We start from the raw sequence: 25,813 nt of genomic DNA on the forward strand, positions 1-25,813 counted from the left end.
ATCAAGTAATCAGAGTGCACTCGTAAACCATTGAAAAGAAAATAATACCTTTTTTTCATGCATAGTTTATGGGTGTTATAGATGATGTCATAGGTGTCTAAAAGTTTAACAAAGCTTAAAACCATCCCTGCGGAATTAATGTTTCTGGTATTTTTCTTCATATTAGGCACGAAACATCACTAATGTGTCATAATGTGCAAAAAGATTTAGTGATATGTCATTTTCCCGATAAACACAATATATCCCTGTCCCCAACTTGTCTAAATCCATGATAAATATCCATACAGTAAACAGGAACAGTCCTGTGTATACAATAAAGTAGTGCATATAGAGTAAATGTTGATGTCATGGATTGATATGACCAGTGCTGATTAAGACATTCATTTAAACATGATTACTTGTGGAGATAAGGTAAAAAGAACAATGTATACATGCATTAAATGTCAACTATATGATGTTGCAATAGGATAAAAATGTAGAATAGCAATGGAGTTGGCTCATATGCAATGCACACATGTGTAATTAGCGAGTTGACTGAGCCAAGTCAAACTAAACAGACATGATCTGAACACACTCAGAGCGCAGAGGTGATATTTAGCTAATACTCTTGGAGCTGATCCTTGCAAACACAGGAGGCTGCTGTGTGTTTTGTGTGATGTGTGAGTGGACGACTAGCTTTCAAACAAGCTAATTGCTACACTTTTTTGTTAGTGTAAGCCTACAATTTGCAACCTGTGAGTGAGTATTTGTGGTTCAAACGTTTAGGGGATTATTGTCAAAGTGGGAACTTTGTTTGCTAATGTTCCTCTATTAGGTAAAAGGGGACTTTTAGATCAGAGGCGGGGTACACCCTGGACTGGTCGCCAGCCAATCACATGGCACATATAGACAAACAACCATTCACACTCACATTCATAGTCGACAATTAACCTAGCATGTTTTTGGAATGTGGGAGGAAACTGGAGTACCGGCAGAAAACCCACGCATGCACAGGGAGAACATGCAAACTACACACAGAGATGGCCGAGGGTGGAATTGAACCGTAGTCTCCTCGCTGTGAGGTCTGCGCGCTAACCACTCGACCGCCGTGCAGCCCTAGGCTGTTTATGAACTCCAAAATCTATCATCTATCTTACTTGTTTGCGACACTTGAGAGAAGACACGCTCAAATTCTGGCTTAAGAAGTTGTGGCTTTTGATGGACAAGTCTCCTTCCTTACAGACATGATACCGTCCCTTTACAGACCCCAGGCTTTGCTACACGTGTGAAAATAAAAGCATTTTAGGTCCCCTTTAAATGTGAGTGTAGTAGTGTTAGCCAATTTTCTTAATGTTTATGTCATCCTGTCCCACTCCTTAATGTTATGTCTGATATATGAACTCCATACACTCACTGCTAGTCGAAGCATTTCCTTTGGAAAGAGTACCAAACGCTACAAATGTGCACTTAAAGAAAAAAAGCAGAACACCATCATAAAAAAAACACAAAAAGCAAATATTAAGACTTTCACAGGCATCATTTTAATGTCTATTTTGTTTCAAGCGCTTTCAAACATGACAGTTGGCACAGTCTCCTGTCTTCAGTATGTACTGTGTATTATTTATTTGGATATTTTAAACTTTTACTAAACACACTCCTGTACTGTAGAGTGTTTTTTTGTCTCCTGGTAGCATTGTTTACCACTGTCAATTGGGTTAGGTACAATCAAGACAATTAGAATCCAGAGATGGGTAAATGCCAAGTTAGAATGAGAATAAAAAGGCACTTAATCACATTTTTAGTTATTGTGTATGAAGTGGTTCCTTCACATTCTTGGACGCACACACGGCGTGTGTAATGTATTGAATATCACATTATCGCTGTATTACCACAAGAATACTGCGTCTTGTCATATACTTTATATGAAATAGCCAGCCTAATTCTGCTCCAAACATCGAAAAACACGAGAACCATCTCAACCCTCCCTTTCCTTGAGACAAATTAAATGAAGATGTTGCACATTCAGTGACTTCTTGAACATGCTACAGGCAGATGGAAGAGCGAGAACGAGCGTCTTTCTAAAAAGTGGTACCGCTACTGCTGTTGATACGACAAATGTAATCGGTAACAATGCAGCACATGGCCAAACATGCTGAGGACAGGAGACCGTGTGTATGTGTGTTGGGGTCAGATCCGAGTCAGTTGGTGCCAGAAACTGGACGGCATGAAGCTTTCCATCTTGTCTGCGAAGAAGCCCAGGGGTGCGAAGAGTGTGCTGAAGAACTGAAAGTGGAGGGATGCTAAGTGCTACCATCTTTGTGTTTCCATTATAAATTAAATACAGTCAGGGTCCAAATCCGGAATCATAAGATATTCAAAACTCAACTAGAAATTAAATAATACCACCGCAAGGTATCCCACCGGACGTCATCAGGATTACCTCATGCATGCCATTATTTTAGTAGACCAAAGCTAGTGAGTGTTATACTTAGCGGCAAAGTTGCTAATTACAGTTTTATCTTCCCCTGAACCTTGACAACCAAATAATATCGGACATTTGATTAACCTCAAGAAGGCGACAATAGTTCATGGTTAATTGACTCAATATTCTGATAGAAAATAATGGAAACAGGAATGTTAAAATCTCACATTTCTTTCCTCATTTCCTCACTTTTGGGCATACAAACTACAGCGTTAGAAAGTAGTTGGGTTTCGGTAATATAACTTTCAACAGCAAGATTAGTGATTATATAAAGACTCATCATGGGTAGGTTGTTATTGCATTGATGTTATAAGCCATTAGAATATGGAACATTACAAGACAAGAAAGTCAGAAAAATGTGTTTTCCTTCAAAAAGGGCAGACGAGACCTCCCTCTATGGTTTTCATGTACTCCGTCTGAACATTTACACAAAGCCAGCTTGCCGAACTTGAAGTCCCATCTGCATCCTATCTTTCTCAAAACAAAAGAGGAAGAGCACTCCATGTTCTCACTGACATGCCTCGTGTTAACGAGGCAAAGATGGACTAATAAATAAGCGGAGCATAAACGCAGCGCAAAGCACCGCGTCCGCCAAACAACACCTTTCCCGTAAATAAACAGCGTACAGAAGTCATCCACGCAAGCTTTTAAATCCTCAAGCCTGCTCTTGCATTTGTTTGCTAATGCGGTTACCGATACCTTCCCTAGGCTTGAGCTTGTTTTGGCGGGAACACTTTACACTTTACAGGCCTATGTCTCCCATGAGCCTCCACTGTTGCTGACAGTAATGGAAGGCAGTAATTGCCAGAAAAGGCTCATGTTGCAAATAAGATTATTTCAACTCATAAAAAGAGGATCAAGCAGAGATAGCGCTCGAAGAGCCTTTTAAGGCAAACGATACTTACCGCTTTGGCGAAGACACCCATGAGCTCCGGGAACTGATGCGTAAGCATGGCCAGCATGGCGGTGAAAGAGCAAAGGCCTGCGGTGAAGAGGATGAAGAAAGGAAGCTCTTTCTTTGGATACACCGACACCTCATGGAATGCTGGATGACAAGGTGGGGTCATGAGGGGAAGTCCATCAAGTCAATAGGAGGCTTAATAGTGGTTTAAAGGCTTACATGGTAGCAGCTCTCGATCTGCTGTTTCTGTGCATCCTGGGTAAGGGTAGAACAGATGACCCTTCTCTAGTGGGTAAGGAATTATCCTGAAGGCTGTAAATACAGATAATATCAGATATACAACACCAACTATACAACAAATCATCTAATCAAATCATGCTGTTGTTGCAATTTTCTGAGAATAAGCTTGTAATATTATAGGGATATAATATTTGCAAAAGTTGGTTGGGAAAAAGTCAGGTTAAAAAGGAAAAATGTCAAGATATTATTGAAAAAAATTTACATTACAGGAAGAAAATGTATTTAAAAAGATTATTTAAAAAGAAAGTTGGAAAAAAAACAGAAAAATTGTGAAAAAGAGACCATACTAATAATACGCTTTTTCACAAATAGGATTTTTTTTCAAATATGTATACTTATATTGGCATATCTGTATGTGTTTGTTTACAAAATATCAAAGTGGTCCTTAAAACCTTTCATTTTTCAGTATGTGTGGAAAAAAGTGGAAAAAGTTTGGGAAGAAAATGTATTTAAAAAGATTATTTAAAAAGAAAGTTGGAAAAAAAAACAGAAAAATTGTGAAAAAGAGACCATACTATTAATACGCTTTTTCACCAATAAGATTTTCTTTCAAATATGTATACTTATATTAGCATATCTATATGTGTTTGTTTACAAAATATCAAAGTGGTCCGTGCAACCTTTCATTTTTCAGTATGTGGGGAAAAAAGTGAAACAAGTTTGGACACCCCTGATATAGATGAATATTTTTGGTCCATGTTGAGGACTCAAGTACTGTGTACAATTAAAAAAATACATACCAGTGCACTAGGAAATTCCACATTCCACAGTGAACATGTATTACTTCCACATAAAGAAATATTTGCAGAAGAAGATACATAAAGAAATAAGGCAAAAATGGCATATAGTGGATATAAAAGAAGTAGAATGGCTACTCACTGCCCTCCCATGTACAGTGGAGGAGGTTTAAGGCTCCTTCGGCCCTCTTCCAGTGCTGCAGGTGGAAGAAAGCATACGCCACAGCCTCACTGTCACCCCGCTTCAAGATGTGTTCTGGAGGCAGGATCAGGCTCTTCATCTCTAACAAGTACTAAACAGGAGAAAGACAAATTTGTTAAAGAAGTCTATTTGTGCACAATCTGCTTTGCCTTGCTGGAAATGATATTTTGTTTTTGAATAAAGGGTCATTTCCCTCTTTAGGCAACCATAATTTACACAAACGAGAACTCTCTGAGAGCTCTTAAGTTAAGTGACATTTCTGGATGTTGATGTATGACTTTGGCAATGCGTAGTGGAGGCTTCACGTTTCACTGACAACCCATGTTTACTGACAACAAAACTATTATTCTTCTCAACGCAGTCAAAGCACACACCTCGGGTTCCACTGTAGCTTTTTCAGCTTTCAGCAGAGGGATTTCATTTGGATTCTACAGGTTCCCTTCTGTATTACAGACTGGAAACAACAGTGGCGCCCTCTATGTTGTTTTCAAAATGTGACGGTGGAAATGCTGGCATACATGTGGAACGGATATCCTTAAAGTTTAACACAATCATGAGACAAATGTCGAATGACTGGAAAAATTATTTACTCCCATGTCCATGCGAAAATGTTTTGTTTGATGGCGGACGTGTTTTTCAACCAATAGCAATCGCAAAACACAAGTTACAGTGGCTGTGTTTTCTACAGTGAATTGAGGCGTGTGAGAAATTTCAAGTCAATCCAACTTATTGTGGAGTTGCCACCATGTGGTGTATTTGTCCAAAAAAAAAAACAACTTAGTAATAAGACTTAATACGGCGGTCGAGTGGTTAGCGCACAGACCTCACAGCTAGGACACCAGGGTTCAATTCCACCCTCGGCCATCTCTGTGTGGAGTTTGTATGTTCTCCCCATGCATGCGTGGGTACTACGGTTTCCTCCCACATTCCAAAAACATGCTAGGTTAATTGGCGACTCCAAATTGTCCATAGGTATGAATGTGAGTGTGAATGGTTGTTTGTCTATATGTGCCCTGTGATTGGCTGACAACCAGTCCAGGGTGTACCCCGCCTCTCGCAGCCTGAAGACAGCTGGGATAGGCTCCAGCACCCCCGCAACCCTCGTGAGGAAAATGAATGAATGAATAATACTTAATAGTACTTACATGACCAAAAAATATATCATGAAGCATTCAATGTAAACTGTATGCATGTTCAAAATAAATGAAACCATAATAGAGCAAGAGGTCCAACATCATGCTGATGTGGCATAGCTTTAAGAAAAGAAAAGTCTGCTCTTTATGGTCACATCAATCTCTTTCATTTACTTTTTTTCTTTTTCCTTTCCGCCTCACTTACTATATCCTATTGTGCAATTCCCTCTGACAAAATCCCAGCAGACTGAAAACATACTTTCCTCATGTGAGGTATTTACCATCAGGCCTATTTTGCAATTGTTCTAAGCGGGGGGGTAAAGCTCCCCGCAACGAGGCGTGTCATTGTTACACTACAGTACACCGATTCCATGGATGCGTAACCCCCCCCCCCCAACGCAACACTCCCCTCCTTGTAACTTTGTCCCAGTGACTCAGCCGGCTCACTGGGCTGACAAATGCACACACCTCAGACGTAGAACCATCTCTATCTAAAAACACATAGCACGCCAGCCTTACATATTTAAGACACACTTTGATGAACAAGCCAGTGTCTATCAGTCATGTCTGTGGTTTCCACGTGGCAGGTCTCCATGTTAAACAAAACCCGCATGCACAACTGAGGACGCCCCTCCCCAGGCTGGATTCCCTGGCGGCTAGCTTCACAGCGCTCAGGATCTCAGACACTTTGGGAAGGTTACCCCCCATCTAATCCTGTCTAATCCCCTCCCATGGTCATAGGCTCATCCAGCCAGGCAGCCCGACCATGCGGCCCACACTCGCCTATCTCTTCCTCCGTTTACCATCTGACTCTCGTTCATCCATGTCAGACACGTCCTTTCACCCTGATTTATCCCAACAGGAGTCTGATGTCCAAAGACCCAAACTGGTATCTACTGCTTTACTAAAGCCCCTTTCACACTGGCTGACTTTTTTCTAGTGTCATTCTTCTGTATAAGAGGCAGACAGCTTGTGGAATTGCGCAGATGGTGGCATTTTTACGCACTGAATTATCTGATTGTGGGACGCATAAAGTATAATATCCGCTTTTTTATGTTTGGGGTACAAAGCAGAGCTCTACTGTTATGGCTGTGGCTATTTCGCAAGACCTTTCAAAAAAAAAAAGCTTCAAAATGTCAGCATCCAAATGTTACCAAACATTTAGTTTTATTATACAGTGACAAACATCATACTTCTATGACAGTTAAAAATGTTAATATGTTACTTAAAACATTGCCCGTGTGTTAAGTCTTATTTAGGTTTAATTATGACAATATTAACATTGGAACAAATTAATTTCTTTGAAATAAAATCCTATGTTATAAAGTATACTGTATTGGAACTACAAGAACTTGGAAGTCAGTGTTCGACGTTGGCGGTTTTGACCATTGGTACGCAACTTCTGGAACGTTTGAGTGTGGACAAAACCCATAGGAAATCTCCGCTACAGTCCAAGATTCATCACTGAGCAAGGCTCAGCTGTCCCTGCTTGCATACCGCGGCATTAAACCTGGTGACACCTCAGTTCTCTGCACTGGCCTGCACCCCCGAACTCCCCCCCTACCCTCTCCCGCCTCTCTTGTTCTCAGATCTGCCTCTCTGCTCCCTGTCGCCTCTTTGATGAAGGGATTGAGTTTCATGTGTTCTCCTTTTATCCCTGGGCACTTCTAAGCCCAGAGCATAACTCATAAGCCGCCTTCTGACTCTAATCTGCAGCCTCTTTACAATAGAACACGCTGAGGAACAATGGCATCAGGCCTGTAATTGGCTCTTTATGGCTCGTAATAACACACACTCACTTACCGGGAGTACATTTGATAGAGTGAATAAACACAAAATCTACCACGGGAGTGTGATGTCCTAGAAAACTGTCCCAGCCACTCCCTTTTCTTTCCTCATTCATCTTAATTCTGACCCAAACTCCATTTACTAGAGAAAAAACAATCTTGAGGTAAACACATCTGAACCCTTGAAGTGGCCATGTAGACATGGGACTGTCAACCACAATGAGGTGAGATGAGAAACTGTCACCCAAAGTGGAGCAAGGTAGATGGGCTCGGGTTGCCCCGGCTGAATTGCAATCACTTTGTACGTGCCATGGCGAAGGCCAATGTAAATGTAAAGCAGATTCCGACAGCCACAACACTTTATCAGCTAAGCCAAAGCGAGCCACAAACTGTCAGCCTGCAAACCACACTGAGGAAGAAAGGTTGATTGAAATGGATGGAGGGATAGAAAAAGTGTGTTCTAAGTCAGCAAGCTGGTGTCAGATTCCCTGTAAAATGATTAGGATTGTTGTTTTGACCCTTTGGGCAAGAATTATGTCTCACTGCACAAATTGCAGCCATAATGTTTCACAAAAATACAGAACATGAGAGTCAATTCTTAAACGTTACCTTTTCTATTGTTACGTAGCTCGTCACCTCCACTAAAGGCTCATTTTGCAAAGCTAGCATTGCTCACGGTGGCCAGGTGATGAGAGGTGATGAGGGAACATGAGAGGCCAAGAAACAAGATGAGGGTATCTGATGGGAGGCCTGTGGGCACAGCGTTACGGGATGGAAAGATGACGATGATGAGGGCCCTCACTGACTGCTAAAAATCAAAAGGTTGGATCAAAGCGACACAGTGACGTCTCCACCACCCCTCCAAGGGGCACAAACACTGCCGATTGAGACATGAAGCGACGCACTACAAAACATTGAGTGAGACCAAACTCTGCTGCAACTTTAGCTATCCTCCTGATCCACTTATTGCATGTATATCACGGACATGTACAACCAATCAGTTGGTTATCGCTCATTCTGCAGCAAACACACCTGTAGATAGTTATCAAAAATACATTTGAAAGGCTATTGAACCTAAGTGACGTCACACTGCCCTCTGCTGGTAGGATAGTGATGTAACTAGTTGCTGTTTATACAGTACACTGTACAATCTCTGGGTTAAATGTAGTATATAAAACACCTTAAATTCATTCTGTTAATTAAACAATCAGGGGTTGGGCTAAACCACTTATTTTATATTTATTCATCATGACTTCCACTTGCGGGGCTGCACAGTGGACGAGTGGTTGTCATGCAGGCCACACAGCTAGGAGACCGGGTTCGATTCCCTGCTCAGGCATCTCTGTGTGGAGTTTGCATTTTCTCCGGGTACTCCGGTTTCCTCCCACATTCCAAAAACACGCATGCTCGGTTAATTGGCGACTCCAAATTGTCCATAGGTATGAATGTGAGTGTGAATGGTTGTTTGTCTATATGTGCCATGCGATTGCCTGGCGACCAGTCCATGGTGTACCCCACCTCTCGCCCGAAGACAGCTGGGATAGGCTCCAGCTTGCCCATGACACTCGTGAGGATAAGCGGTACAGAAAAAGGATGGATGGACTTCCGCTTGCTGTTGGTGTAATGGCCAAGTGTCCTAATACTTTTGTCCTAATACTTTTTTTTATCCCATTAAGAATCCTAATCGGCTGCACGGTGGTCGAGTCGTCACAGCTAGGAGACCAGGGTTCAATTCCACCCTTGGCCATCTCTGTGTGGAGTTTGCATGTTCTCCCCGTGCATGCGTGGGTTTTCTCCGGGTACTCCGGTTTCCTCCCACATTCCAAAAACATGCTAGGTTAATTGGCCACTCCAAATTGTCCATAGGTATGAATGTGAGTGTGAATGGTTGTTTGTCTATATGTGCCCTGTGATTGGCCGGCGATCAGTCCAGGGTGTACCCGGCGGTAGAAAATGAATGAATGAAGAATTCTAATCATTATTTTCACATCCTCAAAACTCACTCCAGTAAAATTATAGTGCAGTTCATAACCCAAAGAAAAAGGGAAAAAATGTCCACCTGCAAAGCATCCTGGGTCAGAACACAGCCTAGGAAGGGAAAAAATGACTGACCTTTGGCACATGCGGATTGAACTCCACAGCCCTATGAATGGCCTCAACAGCGTTCATCTCTGCTGTGCTGAGCCCCCGCCTGGACGCCGCCTCTGGGGAGAACCTGATGAAACACATCACAGCCTGATGTGACAAACCAACCCATCAAGAGATTTTCTACCGAGCGGACAGGAAACATACTTATCCGACACGGCCCGCGCTTTCAAGAGTGCGGACGTGTAGCATATTGTGGCTGACTTCGGGAGGCTGATGTCTACGATGAAAGCCAAAAACATGACAGCATAAGAAGACACTTTCTCAGTGGTCAGTGATTACAGAGAAAGGAGACGTTCTTTATAGTTGTACCGTCATATTTGGCGAGGACAGCCTGCACATCAGCATATGCTTGAAGCTCGAGGAGCGCCTCCAGGAGGTTTTCATGTATATTTAACATCCCCAACAATGGGAACTCCTTCATTAACTGTTAAGGAATCAAACATTAACATTAAAGTTAGTGATCATTGTCCCAAACTGTATGTAAGTCTGCCTTCACAAAAATTAAGTGTACCTAATATTGTGGCCAAAGTGCATATACAGCCGATGTAAGCAGCGTACAAAAACAAACTTACATCTCGCATCATTTTCACAGCCTCTTTAATGCGTCCCAGCTTGCGTGCGCACATGGCCAGTCTGCGTTTAATGTAAACCAGTAAGTTGATATCTTTGCCTGCTGCAAACACAACATAGAGAGGAGGTGCAGGACAACATTATATACAGTTACAGCTGGAGAGCCTTTCTCATTCAACAGGATGCAAAGGCATCTCCAAACCATTGTATGTACAGTAATCCCTCATTTATCATAGTTCATTGGTTCCACACCCAATCATGATAAGTGAATTTCCATCAAGTAGGATTCCTTATTTACATATGAAATATTTTAGAATACTTTTAACCTTATTAGATACATCTAGACATGCAATTACAACCCTATAGTCACCCAATATAGTAGACATAATAAGTTAAGACATTCAATAAGATTCATGCTTGTGTGTATGCTTGCAAATTTCCCCACTGAGGGACGAATAAAGGCATATCTTATAGCTACAATTTGTGTTCCTTCAGTTAGCAGAGTAAGTGGCGGACAGGAAGTGATGTCAGCGGTTCACATTTGAGTTTCATTTTGCCGTGGGTTACGACTGCAACAGTAGTCCGAGTTTCTATTAGGGATATTGGGGATTAATGTGCCTCTCGTGAGGGAGCCCACCGTGGTGTAGCGGTTAGCGTACAGGACTTTTTTGATACGTGACTCCGTAGTCAGGAAAAAGCCGAAACAAACAAACAATGTGCCTCTTGTGAGATAATTCAAACCTGTTAGTCCAGAAATCAGGTCTGGTGTTTGTGTGTCTCACCGAACATTGCAGTAACGTTGCTGACACCTAATGACCTAGTGATCAACATCCTTGACCGCATCTTTTGAAAGCCTTACACAGCATTTGTATTATTAGCTTAATTTAGATAAAGATATGCCACATTCACCTAAATATGCATTTTTTTTACTACTAATAGGACATATTAAACCACGAAACAACATGATCTATTAATTAATATTTATTAATTCATATATTTTTCAAAAATAGTAATAGAGTGAAGCCAAAACACTTGAAGTGGCGAGGGACGAATGTACATACTTATTAATACTATACCATAAAAGTCAGTCTTACCAATAGTTATTCATTCATCCATCCATTAATTCATTTTCTACCGCTTATCCTCACGAGGGTTGCGGGGGTGCTGGAGCCTATCCCAGCTGTCTTCGGACGAGAGGCGGGGTACACCCTGGACTGGTCGCCGGCCAACCACAGGGCACATATAGACAAACAACCATTCACACTCACAGAAGCCACATTCACTCACATTCATAATGGACAATTTGGAGTCGCCAATTAAACTAGCATGTTTTTGGAATGTGGGAGGAAACCGGAGTCCCCGGAGAAAACCCAGACATGCACGGGGAGAACATGCAAACTCTACACAGAGATGGCCGAGGGTGGCTTACCAATAGTTAGAGCTTTTTTAAAGAGGCGCTCAGCTTCTGTGATTGTTGTGGCTTCTTCTTCTGCCAGAAGCACGTAGGCTGCAGCACATCTACGCAAAAAACAAAGTCATTTGTTATTATTTGTTATTTTATAATGCACAGGAAAACATCACATTTGTCTGAACACGTGGAAGACTGACTCATATTGCAATTTAAGAAAAACACACCAATACCAATATTGGGAATGTCATAATTCTTACATACAGATACATGGACATTAAAAAGTAGTTAACACTACTAACACTACAGTACAACTTCTATCCTGTTTATCAGAAAGAATATGTATGCATAGGACTCACTCGTGGTTCATCTCTATGGCCTGGTAAGCTGCTCTAATCCTGGCTTGAGGATTTCTCTCCCTCCAGGCCTTCTGCATGACTGCGGGATAATGTTGAATAGACACTTATCATATGCAGCCAAATCTGTGCACACACACACAATATGTCTATTTGATGAAGAAAGGTGAGCAAATTTTACACACCTGAATCCTCTGGCCTTAATTGCTGAGTGTCTCCTGTAAAAAAGGTCTGATGGTCCTGAGCAGACAGGTTCATGTCGTAGTACGTCAGTGGTTCCTTCCCGGTCACCCACGTGTACCTAAGGCGATATTCCCAACATACAGTGGAACCTGAACTTAATCTGCGGGCCCTAAAAGTTGCATACTTTATAACTGAGGTTCCCTAGGTCACTCCTGCCCAACCCAACTACACTAGTGTCTGACACTCAGTTACGCAGTACGCTAGAATGCCTCACATGAAGAGTGCCTGCACAATGCTAAGTGCAGAAGAATGGAGAGACAGCAATAAGTTGTTCATAGTTATTTGTGTATTATATGAACAAATAAGTAAGTTTGATGATCATGTTGTGTATTAAGAGTGTTTAATCTTGAAGATTTCATGACTGTCCATGAGTGCTATGACTATTTAGTGCACTTTCTGAACTATATGAAGCTGGATGCACTGACTAGTATATATACAGTTGAAAAATGAACCATGGGATGTGTTTTGGCAATGACGAAGTCCATCAAACAACACTTTTTCGGCATACTAATGACTTGGAGAAGGATGTTTAATAGCCAGGGAATTTTACACACAACACACACCAGCCTGTCCTGGTGTTTGTGTGCACATTTGTGAAGGGAAAACATGGAGGAAATACTTATATGTAAGTATTTCCACATCCAAAAAAATATTCTGTTATTATACAATAGTCAATTAAATACAACAAACTCGGATGTTTTATTGTGTGCTTGTTGTGGTCTATGTTTTAAGCATGCAAAAAAGTAAGGGTAGCTGCTCTATGATAAGAAGCATATCGCATCAGACTTTCATCATAAAGACATTGCATTATATTATTAATAGCTGCTACCTTGTTAAATATGTACAATAGTTAAATGTGGTACCTGATACTGTATATTATGTGGTTATTCCGATTTGAATTTATTGAAATTGGATTCAAATTATGGTTCTACTTGGATATTGGTTACTTTTTACCAGCTTTAAATGCAATTAAAATACTGACTGTACTTGTAATGAAGAATTTGACGGCCAGAGTTTAACCCTAGAATGAACAATGCATTCATTTATCATGACTTACTTGAACTTATGCTTGACCGTAGCATATACAGTCACATATACAGTGAACACATTTTCTCACATGATCTTACCTGTTGTATTCTGCTCCTCTGAACAGATTCAAAGGATTCCTCCAGACTTTGCACTCTATGGAGAAGTACACATCAATATTATTAGTGATGAATTTTAGACAATTAATAAAGGTTTTTCAAGTTAAGCATTTCCCATAGATTAATTTATTTGTGATACAAGGTGCACACACACACACATGTTTACTGCTACAACACCCAAGTCAATAATTTCATATTCTGTTTGTTAAAAACATGAGGTAATATCACAGAATTCTTATGGCACAAACCAGAAAGCAGAGTTTTTGAAAATCTCTACTCCAGCCAGACTTCTGTGTCATGGCAAACTGGGCAAATTAAACAATGCCATCATCTTGCGCCAAGCAACCAAATGCCTCAGATAGATTGAAGTCCTGCGGTTCTACTTTTTACCTGACACACTGGGTCTCGGCTCTGCCTCTCCGTTGACTGACGAGAAGAGACCAGTAGTGGAGGTGCTTTCTACTCCACCCAGCAGGGGGCGCAGGTGGCTGACCGAGACTTGCTCTATGAAGGAAGTCCCATACTTCCGAAAGTACCACCACTCAAATATCTGTCACAAAGACAATACTTTTAGGTAAATCAAAGTTGTGTGGACTCTTTAATTTAAATAGAAAGTCACCCAACAGGAAATCAACTACAAATGCATGATTGTAGATGAGCATAATGTATCCCACTGGGCATCCTTGAACTGATTCTACTCCAGTATATGTACCATAAAATATGCAAAGACTATACAAAGCCCCAGTGTCAATAATGTGAATAAGAAGGCTTGACAACTCACAAGGATGAGTCCAGAGATGAGGGAAGATGTCCCGGTGAGAGCCACGTAGAATTTCGGAGTCAAAGTGTTCAAAAAAAGTGATGCTGAAATCAGGTAATTTAGTGTCAGTGTTTTGTAGTGCAAGATCACAAACGGGAAGTACAGAAGTAGTGCAGGAACACACAAACTATAGAACAATACAAATACATTGGTAGATAATCTAAATAATATTCTAACAAATGTGGACACAATTATGTCAGTTAAGTACAAGGGGTATGCTACACTACCCACAATAGTCGTTCCCCTAGTAAGTGACGTCCACTGCAATATTTAACAATAAAGTTAAATATGACCACAAAGTCACAGAGTGACAAAACGAGCAAGTGTCAAAACGGCATCTCTCTCTTAACTGTCTGCTTGACGATACAAGAAGCTATCGGAAGGCTAACAATAGCTAACGAGCAAATGCATTCATTCACCAGAAGTCAGGCTTTCCTGCAGTTTGAGCGGGCTCCACAACACGTATATCATGATGAGAACCATGCCGAACCACACGAAGCACACGTACGTCCACGACCAGGAGAGCCAAGACTTTAACTTGTCTGTAAAACCATGAGATTGGGGATTACTGCCAGTGGAGTCGTCCATGTTTCCCCCGGATGTCTGTAAACACACGGGTCACGTGACCAGAAATAGGGACGACTTTTATTTTGAACTTGAGGCAGAAACCAGCCGCTTCCGGGGTTCGCTTTGTTTACTCGGTAAAGTGTCTTTAAACCAGTGCTTCTCAAATAGGGAGGCGGGACACCCTGAGGGGACGTGAGAGGCAGGGAACACTTTCAATATTAGTGTAGACCTGCTAACTTTTATAAATTTATCGTACTCAGCATGTAATCTGACTCTTGAATACGCTTGTACGCTTGTACATACAGTTTGGAGTTGAGTCTTGACAGTGCAGATAAATCAATAGGTATCAGTTTCTCTATAGTCCCCAATGGGGACAGAAATGTTGACACAGAACAGTAAGTATAAATACGCACATTTATGTGAAAATATACTTATATTTTGAAAATTAAATTTAAACAATCTATTGTTTTATGTTGTTATTCATTTATGATTCTTAATAATGAATGCAAAATAAGTTGTTTTGAAGTTATTAGTATTTTAAGTATTTATTTAAATGCTTTATATTTATTTTATAATAAAATGCAATAATTACATAGATTTTATGTGAATGATTATTTGTCTGTATGTGTCCTGTGATTGGCTGGCGACCAGTCTGGGGTGTCGTCAGCTGGGATAGGCTCCAGCATACTCCTGCGACTCTAATGAGGATAAGCTGTATAGAAAATGGATGGATGGACAAAAATAAAAATAATATTAGAGGCACATTTGTATTCTAAACAGTATTTAGATCAATTTAGATCAGCATTTAGGGCATTTAGATCAATAAAAATATCTGCCTTAATGGCTGGACAGGACAAAAACTAAATAATAGTATTATCAGAATACTATTTCATGAAAGTAACTCAATTTATTAAAAATGGAGACAAACATCAATTCACAAACTACCAACCAGATTGGGCAAATTTGTTAATAAGAATGCTTTACTAGCAGACAGCCAAAAACAGATACGGAATTATAGGCAAGGCAAGGTTATTTATAGAGCACCATTAACACACAAGGTAATTCATAGTGCTTTACAGAAAGAAGAGTAAAATCACTTAGAAGCATTCCATAAAAACATAGAATCATTCTAAAATCATTGAACAAAATTCCATAAATCAACAAATATTACCATCCATGGCTCTAATCAAAATCACAGAGAAAAGTGCGATAGACCGTAGAAAGTGCGCAGCTGCAGTATTTATGGATTCAACAAAAGCCTTTGATACAGTTCATCACGATATCCTAATTACAAAATTAGAAAGATATGGAATCAGAGGATTAGCCTTGAACTGGGTTAAATGCTACTTAGCAGACAGGAGGCAATATGTGATGCTAGGAGAATATAAGTACATCTAGGAGCTTAAAAGTATTGTGTGGCGTACCCCAGAGGTCAATAATGGAACCAAAACTGTTTAATATATAATAATAACAACATCTGTAAAGTCACAAAGAACACAATAGCACACAGCAACTCATTTAAAAAAAATCACACTGGAATTAAATATGCTAAAAAGAGATGGCAGAGGGTGGAATCGAACTAGGGTCTCATAGCTGTGTGGCCTGTGCACACTCTTCTACTGTGCAGCCTGAATTTAATCATTACCATAATTTTTTTTTATTTGTTTTGTTATAAACAATAATCAATCCCTTTTATTTGGCTAATATTTTAATTTTGCTTTCCAATTGATACCTAGGAGCTGCACGGTGGTCGAGTGGTTAGCACTCACAGCTAGGAGATCCGAGTTCAGTTCTACCCTCAGGCATCTCTGTGTGGAGTTTGCATGTTCTCCCTGTGCATGCGTGGGTTTTCTCCGGGTACTCCGGTTTCCGCCCACATTAATTGGAGACTCCAAATTGTCTATAGGTATGAATGTGTTTGTGAATGGTTGTTTGTCTATATGTGCCCTGTGATTGGCTAGCGACCAGTCCATGGTGTACCCCGCCTCTCACCCAAAGACAGCTGGGATAGGCTCCAGCACCCCTGCAACCTTCGTGAGAATAAGCGGTAGAAAATGAATGAATGAATGAATGAATTGATGCCTAAACCAAACTGAGCCAACACAGGAAATGTCACCATGTACTGTCATACATGGCCAGAAGATGGTGCTGTTGCACCTTCACTGTATTCACTTGACTCACTCTTAAGTAACTCATAATATCCACAGATGGAAATAATCTTTTGAGCTCACGTTATACAAATTAAGCCAGAGCATACAGTATATGTGTGTTGGAGCTTTAAATTCAAAAGCTACCCAAAGTCACTAAAGCACTGACCACTCTTGCACATTAAGGCCCCCCTCGGGTGGACAAGCACACACAAGCTTAAAGGGTTGTCTTTTAAATCACATTGGATCACTTTAAAAAGGTGAAAATATGAGCGATAAAGTGTGTGTAAGCATGGCCTACATACTGTATCCCAATGCATTTCATCATGAAATGAGAACTGCACATCTTGCAAGTGCAAACGATTGCATCTTCTTATCTTTAAACAGCACTGCTTGGATGGTATTATCAGGAAATGTGAACGAATTGGGTATTATTGGCAACACACCAATATGTGCAGAAAAAGGTTTTTTTTGTGATGATACAGAACATAAATGCAAAAAAAAGAGATAATACAGGACGTAAGCAGCATGACCCGTGTCCAGTCACAAGCAATTATCTCAACATTCTGCACTCACCTGTGTGCTTAAGGTTCATTTACGATTTCACATCTAGTATCTATCTAGCCATTCTGGATGTGTTCTGTTTATGTCGTTTCTTCCTTTTCTTTCATAGCCTGAGCTTTTAAGAGTCCTCTAATCATTCATAATTGATCAAGATTTTCACTTACATGCACCACATTTCTCACTCTCATTACTACTTAAGAGGCTGCTCTTTAAAGCTAAAAAAAAAAAAAAAAAAGAGAGAAAAAGCTACAGTGCATTGTCCACCAGGCCAGACTTTTTTTTTTTTAGTATAAATACAAATACTGACCTCAATGGAGCAGTGTGATGATGTGTGTTGTGATATTATCAATGTTTGGCTATACACCACACACTTGCAGTCCATTTGTGATGTTTTTTTTTTTTTGATGCAATGGGTCGTTTTTCTGCTGATGGAAAAAGAAAAAGAAAGTTTCACAGAACTGCTTCATGTCTCCCACAGTGTTTCCTCTCACAGAGTTTACATTACTTGTCTCTGTAAAGGGACCCCCCTCCCCCTCCCCCTCTCCCTCCACCACCACCACCACCACCAGCAACTCATTTCTCTCAGAACACTTCATTTAAAATGGAGAAAATGTGTGTGTTTTTTTTTTTTAAACAACAACCGTATATTCCCCCCACTTTTCTTTTTGGATTACGTCTGTCGTTTGACCACATCTTTGTGGAATGGTGGTGGAGAGAAATTACCATTTTTGGGCCTCTTTCACTGTAAACCTGTCAAAAGGCAAGTTGACATATTGCTTATAATTATATGCACACAGCTACAAAATCCGGTATTTCTTTCAGTAGCGGCTATGGCCCATTATTTACTCAACTGAAGGGAGTATCAGGCTTTTTTGGTTGTGAGTGGGGGGTAGATGTTTATTTTGTATTTAATAAAATCTAATAATAATATTTAAAATTTCCATTCCATGTCTAACTACCACAAATAAGGTATAAGGACTACCTTTTCCATGAATACTAAGAAACTAAACCATTACCATTGTTAAATAAGCTCAGGTTCTTCCTCCCCTTTTTCAGCCATGTTGAAATATGGAAGTGTAAACATGTGTTGTACCTAGCGTCATGTCATTTTATTAAGCATCTAAGTAAGTGTTAAGTGATTTATTTATTAGCTTTTGGCTACTTTGTTCATTTGTACAACGCTCTGATCAGAATTATTTTTGTTTGTTTGTTGTTTGTTTTTAAGGCGTTGAATGGGCTGGCCCCCAAATACATCTCGGACCTCATCCAAATTTACTCTCCAGCGCGGTCACTGAGGTCCGAGGGCCAGCTCCAACTTGTGGTGCCCAAGACGAGACTTAAGACCAGGGGAGACCGAGCCTTTTCTGTGGTTGGCCCCAAACTATGGAACTCTCTCCCCTCCCAAGTAAAAAAGACCCCCAACATCGTCTTAAAACCCACTTTTATTCTCTAGCTTTTAACTCGGAGTGAGTCGTATGGTCCTGTGTCTTTTAGTTCTTTCTTTTTCTTTTAATTGGTTTTATTTTTTATACTTTTATTGCTTTGCTTCTTGTTTTTAATATTTTAATATCTATTATTATTATTATTATTATTAATATATATAGATATATATATTAATATATTAATATATATTTAATATCTATTTAATATCTATTTTACTATTTTATTTATTATTTGATCTTTTAGTTTTGGATTAAATTCAATTTTATTTTTACTTTTTATTTTACTAGTCTGTGCAGCACTTTGGAAACTCTGTTTATAAAATGTGCTATATAAATAAAGTGGATTGGATTGGATTATTTATGAAAGGTGTTTATAGATATAAAAAAATAAGGATCATTTGAATACCCCTGGCTATATTTGCATAGTATTTATAAGTTTTAATATTTGATCACATACAGTACATGACTTCCTGTAATAAAACAATGTAGCATCCTTTACAGTATCAAGCTGGAGGGCAGGTGAAATAATGATGAGGTGCAGGAAAACAAAGAACGGTTCAGAGGGTGTCAGTGATGTTCCATGGTGGTAACCACTTTTCTGCCTGATCATGATTGTCTTTAGTAGTCTATCGTAAAGCTATCCTGTATATCTATTGAGAAGGAGTCGTTTCTTTGAAAGGGTTAGTGACATGGCAGTGGAGATCATCCTTACTCTTGATAATGTTGAGGACAGCGGAGACAAACAAGACATCTTTGTTGATGGAACCTATACAGCAACACCATGCAGTCATACTTATTTGAAATTTATGTTTAATAATAGTTACTGTATTTTCATACAAGCCTAAAATGCAGCATTTGCTATGCCTGTTGTAAATGATTTCACTTTACACTGTATTTGGAAATACTATTCCTGAATCTTTTTGCAATTAATACAGAAGATGAAAGCTCTCAAGAGCAGTAGTTTCAGCACAATAATTTTTCATGTATATGTTAAAAACTCTCAGACATCTCTGTGTGGAGTTTGCATGTTCTCCCGTGCATGCGTGGGTTTTCTCCGGGTACTCCGGTTTCCTCCCATAGTATTCCAAAAACATGCTAGGTTAATTGGCGACTCCAAATTGTCCATAGGTATGAATGTGAGTGTGAATGGTTGTTTGTCTATATGTGCCCTGTGATTGGCTGGTGACCAGTCCAGGGTGTACCCCGCCTCTCGCCAGAAGACAGCTGGGATAGGCTTCAGCATACCCGCGGTCCTCGTGAAGATAATGTAGGGATGGATGTGTTAAAAACACTAAAAATATCAAATCAATACTTATTAATTAATCAATACTAACTTTTTGTTGCCTGTTGTGAGATAATTCCATTACAGCAACACTACAATACTACATATTATCCATCACGTATTTGTGTCTTTTGTATGTCTTATACAATATGTTTGTATTTTAGATAATTTAGCATTTGAAAATGCTTAATTTCTGCAAAAAATACATACATTTTACTAAAACATGCATTTCTTTATGCTGATAATAGGCCATATTCAACCATGATTTACCGTATTTTCTGGACTATAAGTCGCTCCGGAGTAGAAGTCGCACAATTGCAAAAATACATAATTAGGTAGAAAAAAACACATAAGTCACACCGGAGTATAAGTTGCATTTTTTGTGGGTAATTTATTTTACAAATTACTTGACCAAAACAGACATTACGTCCTCTTGGAAGGCAAGTTCTAACAATAAAAGAATAGCGAACAGGCTGAATAGGTGTAAGATATACTAACATAATAATTATTCAGCTACATGAAAAATAAACATGAACAGAAAAGGTGTCCAGTGTTTATGTAACATAAACAGTTTTTTCATTTATAAGTCGCTCTGGAGTATAAGTCGCAGGAACAGCCAACCTATGAAAAAAAGTGTGACTTATAGTCTGGAAAATACGGTATTTAGTAATATATTTCTGTGATAATAGTGAAGCCGAATTCAAACCACCATATAGTGGAGGACTACTGCATCATCTTTATTGTAGTTAATGTAAATAGGTTGCTTTGTTTGCTTTGTAAACTTCAGCTTTACAAAGGTCAGGTCTGCTGTGTAGGCGGTGTATGTCGTGGTAATGATGCCAGTCATGGTATGGTCAATGTATGTAATTACGGCTTCCTGGTGGCAACACCATGAAGAGAAAAAATCAGGCACCTGTTTGAAGTATGCCGTTAACTAATTGGAGCGAGGCATCAGAAGAACCAAGGCTGCTATTATGAGGCAATACGTTACTCACTTAAATGTGTGTATAAGTCATTTCCAATATAGCATGTGCATCATGCAGCAGGGTGCATCTCTGCATACAGTGTCACTAAGCATCAATGGAGGAAGCAGAGAAGATGAATAATACATATGATTTACCTTCATGCAGTCAAGAACATTCCGACTAACAATACACAACACAAAGACACACATAAAAAAAACAAGGCAGGATTTGTGAGCAAACAATGCTGCGTTAGGAGTAGTTGTGTGACTCACAAAAAAAAAAAAAGGTGTCACGATACTTTCCAGGGGTGTTAAAAATTGTGCATAGCCTCCAAAGAACAATTGCAAGCGACGCTGGCCTTTATGATGTTAATGAGGCAGCTAATGTTTGCACCGCGTTTAAGGAGGACTCGTGTTTGTCGCTGGTTTCTTTGAAATCTCTTCAACGCCACACACCCCGGGTTGTTTTCGCTCCATATTTCTCACTGTTGTGAGCCGTAATAGAGTCAAAAACAGACGTCTCAGAGTGAAAGTGAGAAGTGAGGTATATACTAAGGCTGTGTTCACCCTGAAATGTATTTGCTTTATTGGTACGGTTCTTCTGGTCAAGTATGAACGCCAAAATCCAAAAATTTGACTTCAATGTAGGCTACACAATCAGGAGATTGGGAATACCTGGGTTCGATCCTCAGCTTGAGCATCTACGTATGTGTGGAGTTTGCATGTTCTCCCCGTGCATCCGTGGGATTTCTCCTGGTACTCCCACATTCCAAAAACATGCTAGGTTAATTGGCAAATCCAAATTGTCCATAGGTATGAATGTGAGTGTGAATGGTTGTTTGTCTATATGTGCCCTGTGATTGGCTGGCGACCAGTCCAGGGTGTACCCCGCCTCTAGCCCAAAGACAGTTGGGATAGGCTCCAGTATACCTGCTACCCTAGTGAGGATAAGCGAAATCTCTGCTCTTAATGGTGGATTCATGCATTCATGGCCCTGCAAATTTGCCAAATTTTAGTAAAAATTATTTGGCTTATTTATTGTTTTCTCCAAAAATAGGCTATTTATTCCACAGAAAACATATTTCATTCACTCTAAGACAGTAATAATGTATAAATACAGGTAAAATGTACCGTACACAGGCACCCCTGTTATGGGTGCACGGTGGACAAGTGGTTAGCGCGCAGACCTCACAGCTAGGAGACCAGGGTTCAATTCCACCCTCAGCCATCTCTGTGTGGAGTTTACATGTTCTCCCCGTGCATGTGTGGGTTTTCTCCGGGTACTCCGGTTTCCTCCCACTTTCCAAAAACATGCTAGGTTAATTGGTGACTCCAAATTGTCCATAGGTATGAATGTGAGTGTGAATGGTTGTTTGTCTATATCTGCCCTGTGATTGGCGGGCGACCAGTCCAGGGTGTACCCCGCCTCTCTCCCGAAGACAGCTGGTATAGGCTCCAGCAACTCCTGCGACCCTCGTGAGGAAAAAGTGGTAGAAAATGAATGAATGAATAATTCTTTCGTGAAGTTTCGAGAATTACGAGTTTTTTCTATTGTTTTTGAACGTACCATAGTTGTGTGCTGTGGCTACCTTGACTACAATTCAATCTGTTTTCATAGGTCATCTCACATTATCATTAATTAGTGCTGTACTGTCTATATTGGTCATTGGGCCACACTTTGGTCACCCCTGGCATAGAGTGAAACATCTTCCTGCCTGTTTGGAGATAAGAGACAAGGAAAACAGACACAACATATCAAGCTCGCAAAATTATCAAGTTCATGTTCATTCAGTAGCAAGTGAACAATGGCAGTGGAACAGAGACAGGGAAGATGAATCTAATGTAATAATTTCTACAGTAAATTATATTGCAAACGTCAACATCCAGGTCCTTAATTGATGCTTTTGTTCTTTATCACAAAGCCTTTGGTCCCATGACAAAACCACCAGTGTGAACCCTGAGCTAGTTGCACCAAATTGTGCAGCAAGTATCTTTAAGTACTGAACCACAAGTGTAAGCGCAGCCCAAGTAAAGTGTAGCGTCTATGTTTATTTTACGTTAAATACAAGTTACTAAAGTGTAAGCATTTTAAACATGCCTCGCAATGACTTTTTATAGGAGTTTCCAGCCAGGCAGCCTGGACAATCACGATGTCTGTAGTGGTTAGATCATGAGTGAGGTCAGTCCAGTGAACATTACTGCATGGTTGACTGACATCCTCTCATCAGTGCACAAGCCAACTAACTGTGCTCTGACACTAATGTGTGTGCACAGTCTAAGCAGAGACAATCCTCATTTAAATAGGATAGAAGCTGTCTTCTCATGTAAAACCCTGGAGCTGCTTCATAGGATTGTATTGGCAGATTTAGAATAGTAAAGTTAACAGCGTTTGTAGATTCGGTAATCAAGATCAAATACAAGAATAAATATACTGACAGTCACTTGAAACTTTGAGGTAGAAATGTATGCGTATTTGTACTTGCAGGAGGGCTGAATTATACCTCGTGGAGTTATTGTTGACTTAGTACTCGGGTAGTTGAGATAATGATGAGTCATGTTGTCACGGTTCATTACACATGAGTTGGTCTCTGTGCAAAAGTGGAACAAATACACATTGTGCAATACTCAATCGGCATAATTTGAGGATCGGTTTTTGGAGGCATTTATGAAGGCCCAAAAAAGGCCAGCATTGTTAGTTCAGTGAACGGCATCATGTCATGCCTGTCACGTGAACAACGTCACCGGGCACTGGGTATGGTGGGGGGCCAGTTTAAGTTACAGTGATATAACCAGGCGTATGGGCTGTTCCCGACCCACAATCAGAAACCTGCATGAACGTCACAACAGGACAGCTACGTTGATAATAGTCTGTAAAATTAAATGATAAAAAAAAAATCAAAAAATTGTTTCAACTATAATGATGAAAATGGTAATATTAATGATGATTATAATAATGGTGATAATAATAACAATAATAATGGTAATAATGATAAATATTATAACAATAATGATAATAATGATAATGATAATAACAATAATAATATTACAAAGATAATATTAACGGGAAAACAAGATTGTGGCATGAACATGATTATATCTTGCAAAAACTATAAGCTTTTGCTTCAGCCCACTCCTTTTGGTCAGAGAGTTGAATACAAATGTAAATAATGGAAAGTTATATTTTTGATTGATGTAAGAAATGCACTGTAATGTTTCATATATTTGCCCAAATAAAATAAAATAAAATAAAAAAAGATCTAATAACTCAGTGGGTAATATTTTGGCTACCGTGTTGAGCAACATGACACAGGTCAGGCCTCATGGTTCATTGTTAAAAGCCACAATGGACAGGAAAAACATCCTATTAATTTGACATTAATCATAGGAGTTCTTTTTATAGACTTTGGCTTTGCCCTAAATGTGGGTGTGATACTTATCAGTGTGTCTAATTCAGTATTTAAAGCACAAATACCAGTGAGCTGCTAATGTTGCTGCTGATGGTTGAGTTGGTCACCTGTTCAGACACAGTCTCAAGTTCTTGTTTTTTTAATGCACAAGATTAGACACATGCAATCCAGAAAATGATATGTAAATGTTACACTTCGGGGGAAAAAGTGGGCTAATAAATTGACAATAAAAGCATAAATACTGCGGATTTCAGAAAACAACAGATGGCATGATATAGCACTCTACAAGAAGCAATGAAGTCTGTAAAATTAAATAATAAAAAAAAAGTCAAAAATTGTTACAACTATAATGATGAAAATGGTAATATTAATGATGATTAGAATAATAGTGATTAGAATAATGGTGATAATAATAACAACAATAATGGTAATAATGATAAAGATTATAACAATAATGATAATGATAACAATAATTACAATATAATAATAACAGTTTTTTCGGGCGAGAGGCGGGCTACACCCAGGGCACATATAGACAAACAACCATTCACACTCACATTCATACCTATGGACAATTTGAAGTCACCAATTAGTCTAGCATGTTTTTGGAATGTGGGAGGAAACCGGAGTACCCGGAGCAAACACGGCGAAAACATGCAAACTCCACACAGAGATGGCCGAGGGTGGAATTGAACCCTGGTCTCCTAGCTGTGAGGTCTGTGCACTAACCACTAGACCGCCGTGCCGCCCATGTTTATTTCCTTCTCAATTAATTTAATTTTCCCTAGAATATGATATTCTATGGGTGTAATGCTACATGAGTTTGTCAACTGATTTTTGATACGAAACATTCCTGTTTTGGACCATTTGGCCATTGCTCAGTAAAAATGGGGAACAGGGCTCCAAGTTGTGGAAGTGGAAACAGCAGTTTTGGGTTTCAATTCTGTGTGTGTATGGGTCATGACACTTTGCTTAATGGTTCGCACGGTGAACATCACACCCATGCAGATAGCTGCACCGACACCGTGATGCAAGTGATGAGGCAATGGATGGTTCTCCAAGATAGTTCAACAGAGGCTTGACAGTGTACCAAGAGGTGCACTACAACTGAAAGGTACTAGAAGATAAAAAGGAGTATCTGGAGCTGAAGTGCATAGAGGTGCAACCTGCAAGTCAGAGGCATAACTTGAAGAAATGTATTTGCACTGGTCGAGGAATTGACAAATAAG

General features: G+C 39.7%; 1 protein-coding gene across 1 annotated transcript; it reads right to left on the reverse strand.

Annotated features, from left to right (window-relative positions):
- Positions 1 to 1,156: 1,156 nt before the first annotated feature.
- On the reverse strand, positions 1,157 to 14,821 carry st7l (suppression of tumorigenicity 7 like). Its single transcript, XM_058055487.1, has 15 exons — positions 14,631 to 14,821; positions 14,173 to 14,255; positions 13,782 to 13,941; positions 13,374 to 13,428; positions 12,189 to 12,304; positions 12,007 to 12,085; positions 11,669 to 11,757; positions 10,242 to 10,342; positions 9,979 to 10,093; positions 9,814 to 9,886; positions 9,634 to 9,736; positions 4,542 to 4,692; positions 3,582 to 3,674; positions 3,367 to 3,506; positions 1,157 to 2,262 (listed from the first exon to the last, which is right to left on the reverse strand). Exons 1-15 carry the CDS (start codon positions 14,797 to 14,799, stop codon positions 2,167 to 2,169), a joined length of 1,623 nt encoding a protein of 540 aa, XP_057911470.1. The 5' UTR covers positions 14,800 to 14,821; the 3' UTR covers positions 1,157 to 2,166.
- Positions 14,822 to 25,813: the final 10,992 nt, after the last annotated feature.

Source organism: Doryrhamphus excisus, chromosome 18, assembly GCF_030265055.1.
Source record: "Doryrhamphus excisus isolate RoL2022-K1 chromosome 18, RoL_Dexc_1.0, whole genome shotgun sequence".
Classification (NCBI taxonomy): Eukaryota; Metazoa; Chordata; class Actinopteri; order Syngnathiformes; family Syngnathidae; genus Doryrhamphus; species Doryrhamphus excisus.

Excerpts from the sequence above, each read along its gene's own strand:
- st7l (XM_058055487.1), bottom strand. The coding sequence starts at position 14,799 with ATGGACGACTCCACTGGCAGTAATCCCCAATCTCATGGTTTTACAGAC. Across the intron at positions 4,693-9,633 it reads TCAATCCGCATGTGCCAAAG|TACTTGTTAGAGATGAAGAG; the intron begins GTCAGTCATTTT and ends TCTCCTGTTTAG. Across the intron at positions 2,263-3,366 it reads TGGGTGTCTTCGCCAAAGCG|TTCTTCAGCACACTCTTCGC; the intron begins GTAAGTATCGTT and ends CTCCACTTTCAG.